This window comes from Lactuca serriola, chromosome 9, assembly GCF_051521515.1.
Source record: "Lactuca serriola cultivar US96UC23 chromosome 9, Lser_US96UC23_V15, whole genome shotgun sequence".
Classification (NCBI taxonomy): domain Eukaryota; kingdom Viridiplantae; phylum Streptophyta; class Magnoliopsida; order Asterales; family Asteraceae; genus Lactuca; species Lactuca serriola.
In genome coordinates, this window is record NC_136416.1 from 105,409,759 (window position 1) to 105,412,524 (window position 2,766).

Here is a 2,766-nt window from a genome sequence, read left to right on the forward strand (position 1 = left end):
TCATTTGGTCCCTTTTTTTTGTACTCAATATACCATCGAACTTGTTGTTTATGTTTACCATAACCCTTTGACCGGCTATCACAGGTCAAAAGCCGGTCAAAAGGGTTATGGTGAACACAAACAACTAGTACAATGGTATATTAAATACAAAAAAAAAGAAAGGGACCAAATGAGTACAAATGCAAAAGTTAATTACCCTCAAGAGTCATTGTCCCCGTCTTGAGTGAGTTGTATTACACATGAATCACTTCCAACCCTATTATCGCCCTACAGTTTACAAAATAAAATATGTTGCAACTAAATTGATGCTTTAAAGTTGGTTTAAGTATAAACATTTAACCATTGACCAAAACAAACGCCTTAAGATTTAAGCCTTCCATTCCTTACTTTTAGCTAAAAAAATTTCATCTTGTTCTTTTGATAAACATACCAATATACATAAATTTTTATATATAATATATATTTTTTTGTAATTGTATGATTAAATAATTTTAATTTTTTATTATATAAACTTTTTATTTGTCACCCGTGTAACACAGGATTATAACCTAATATATTAATAATCACTTAAAACTTTCACTATATAACCATAAAAACTCGTAATATATACATAAGTTTGAACTTTTAATGGAGAGTGCACGTGTTTTATTTAACCGCCAAAAGCGAAACTTTCCTGGAAAACACCGAAAATTTCAAATCTATCATCAAATACCAACAAACCATCCTAACCGTCCAATGATTCACTTCTTAAATCAACGGCCAAAGATCACAATCCGCGTCATTCACAACCAACCAATCACCACGCCCTTCATCACCCTACATAAACAAACTCCCCATAAACCGCATCTCCACACTACGCTTTCGTTCAAACTCCTAACTTCCCCTCACACACAAACACACAGTCAAAACCCACCAACAATGGCACCAAAGGCAGCAGCGGAGAAGAAGCCTGCAGTGGCGGCAGAGAAGAAGCCAAGAGCCGAGAAGAAGCTCCCCAAGGACGCATCCGCCGCCGGAGCAGACAAGAAGAAGAAGAGAAACAAGAAGTCGGTGGAGACGTACAAGATCTACATCTTCAAGGTTCTGAAACAGGTTCATCCTGACATCGGAATCTCAAGCAAGGCAATGGGGATCATGAACTCGTTCATTAATGACATTTTCGAGAAATTGGCTCAGGAAGCATCGAAACTCGCGAGGTATAACAAGAAGAATACTTTATCGTCCAGGGAAATCCAAACCGCTGTTAGACTTGTTCTTCCTGGTGAGTTGGCTAAGCATGCTGTTTCTGAAGGTACCAAGGCTGTCACCAAGTTTACAAGCTCTTAGATTTAAGATTTTATCAGATGTTAGTTATTTTGTTTTGGTAGAATGGTTATAATGGTATAACCGATTTAGGATTTGTGATTGTTTTGGGGAAATTGATGTACATCAGTTTGTTTCAATTGCTAGAATCGTTGCAAAATCGTAATTTTCAGTTAATGCATTTCATGATTAGTTCTCTATTATCGATTGATTTTGATTTTGTTGAATAACTCCGTATGAATTTTCTTCATGATATTTCTGCGTTTGGTTGTTACGGATTGCATTGCTTTTATTCAACATATTTTTTCGATTCTTGATTGAAACTACCAATCGGCTTATACATATTACTCTGTAATCAAAATCGATCATGCTTTTTTATTATTATTTTAAAACCCATTAAATGAAAATGGGATAAATGTTACAAGCTGATTGAAATCTACGATTATTTGAATCTAAAATACAATACAGAAAAGGTAACATTTCTAGTGGTTTTTATCATTTGTCCTTAATTGTTTTAATGTTATTTCATAATGTGTGTGTGTGTGTGTATATATATATATATATATATATATATATATATATATATATATATATATATATATATATATATATATATATATATATATATATATATAACAACCTTATATAAGCTTAGGTACCTAATCACATCATACCACATAATTTTGTATCGTATTTGCATTGTAATTACCCAAATTTCTTAAAATTCAACCTCATAACTTCATTGATTCCAAAATCTTTGGACTTTCACCATTATCACGTTTTTCTATCGGAGACCCCCCTGTTAGGCTTCATATGCTACCGTTATAAATCAAATGGTGTAGGAGGAATATAATGGTGAGTGTTTGAAAATCTTGGAAGTAAATCAAGTTAATGATTGAAGTTTAACAACTTTAGATGATTGCAATAGAAATATAATGCAAAACAATGTACTATAATGTGGTTAGGTACCTAAGCTTATATAAGGTTGTTAGGTATATTCATATATATATATATATATATATATATATATATATATATAAGGCAGGAGGGTTTGGTGCCACCGAAACTATACTCCTTTTCTGGCACATCAGCGAGACGTTATTTTTTACCGCATAAGTGTGGCTTGCCACACTTTCGAAAGGCAAAAAAGAAAATTAAATCAATTAATTTATGTCTCCAACAGTCACACCTACCAACAATCAATCACAAACCACGGTGCCACATCTAACCGCATCCTGGGGCAGTGTTCTCTGGCCACGTGTCATCATCGCGGTTCCAAACCGTATCCCACTCTGTGAAGCCTAAAACTATAAGAAAACTGTACTATTATATATACTTAAATATATATTTTTTGAAAAATGCATTAGGTTTCTGTTGCAAATGCTATTTTTTTTTCCTCTAAAAAGTTTATTTATTTATTTATAATTTTCTTTACGAAGACGTTTTAGAAGGAATTACATATGT

General features: G+C 33.0%; 1 protein-coding gene across 1 annotated transcript; it reads left to right on the forward strand.

Moving 5' to 3' along the window:
• Nucleotides 1-836: 836 nt before the first annotated feature.
• On the forward strand, nucleotides 837-1,505 carry LOC145073546 (histone H2B.4-like). Its single transcript, XM_079020089.1, has one exon. The coding sequence runs from the start codon at nucleotides 919-921 to the stop codon at nucleotides 1,324-1,326; it is 408 nt and encodes a 135-aa protein (XP_078876215.1). The 5' UTR covers nucleotides 837-918; the 3' UTR covers nucleotides 1,327-1,505.
• Nucleotides 1,506-2,766: the final 1,261 nt, after the last annotated feature.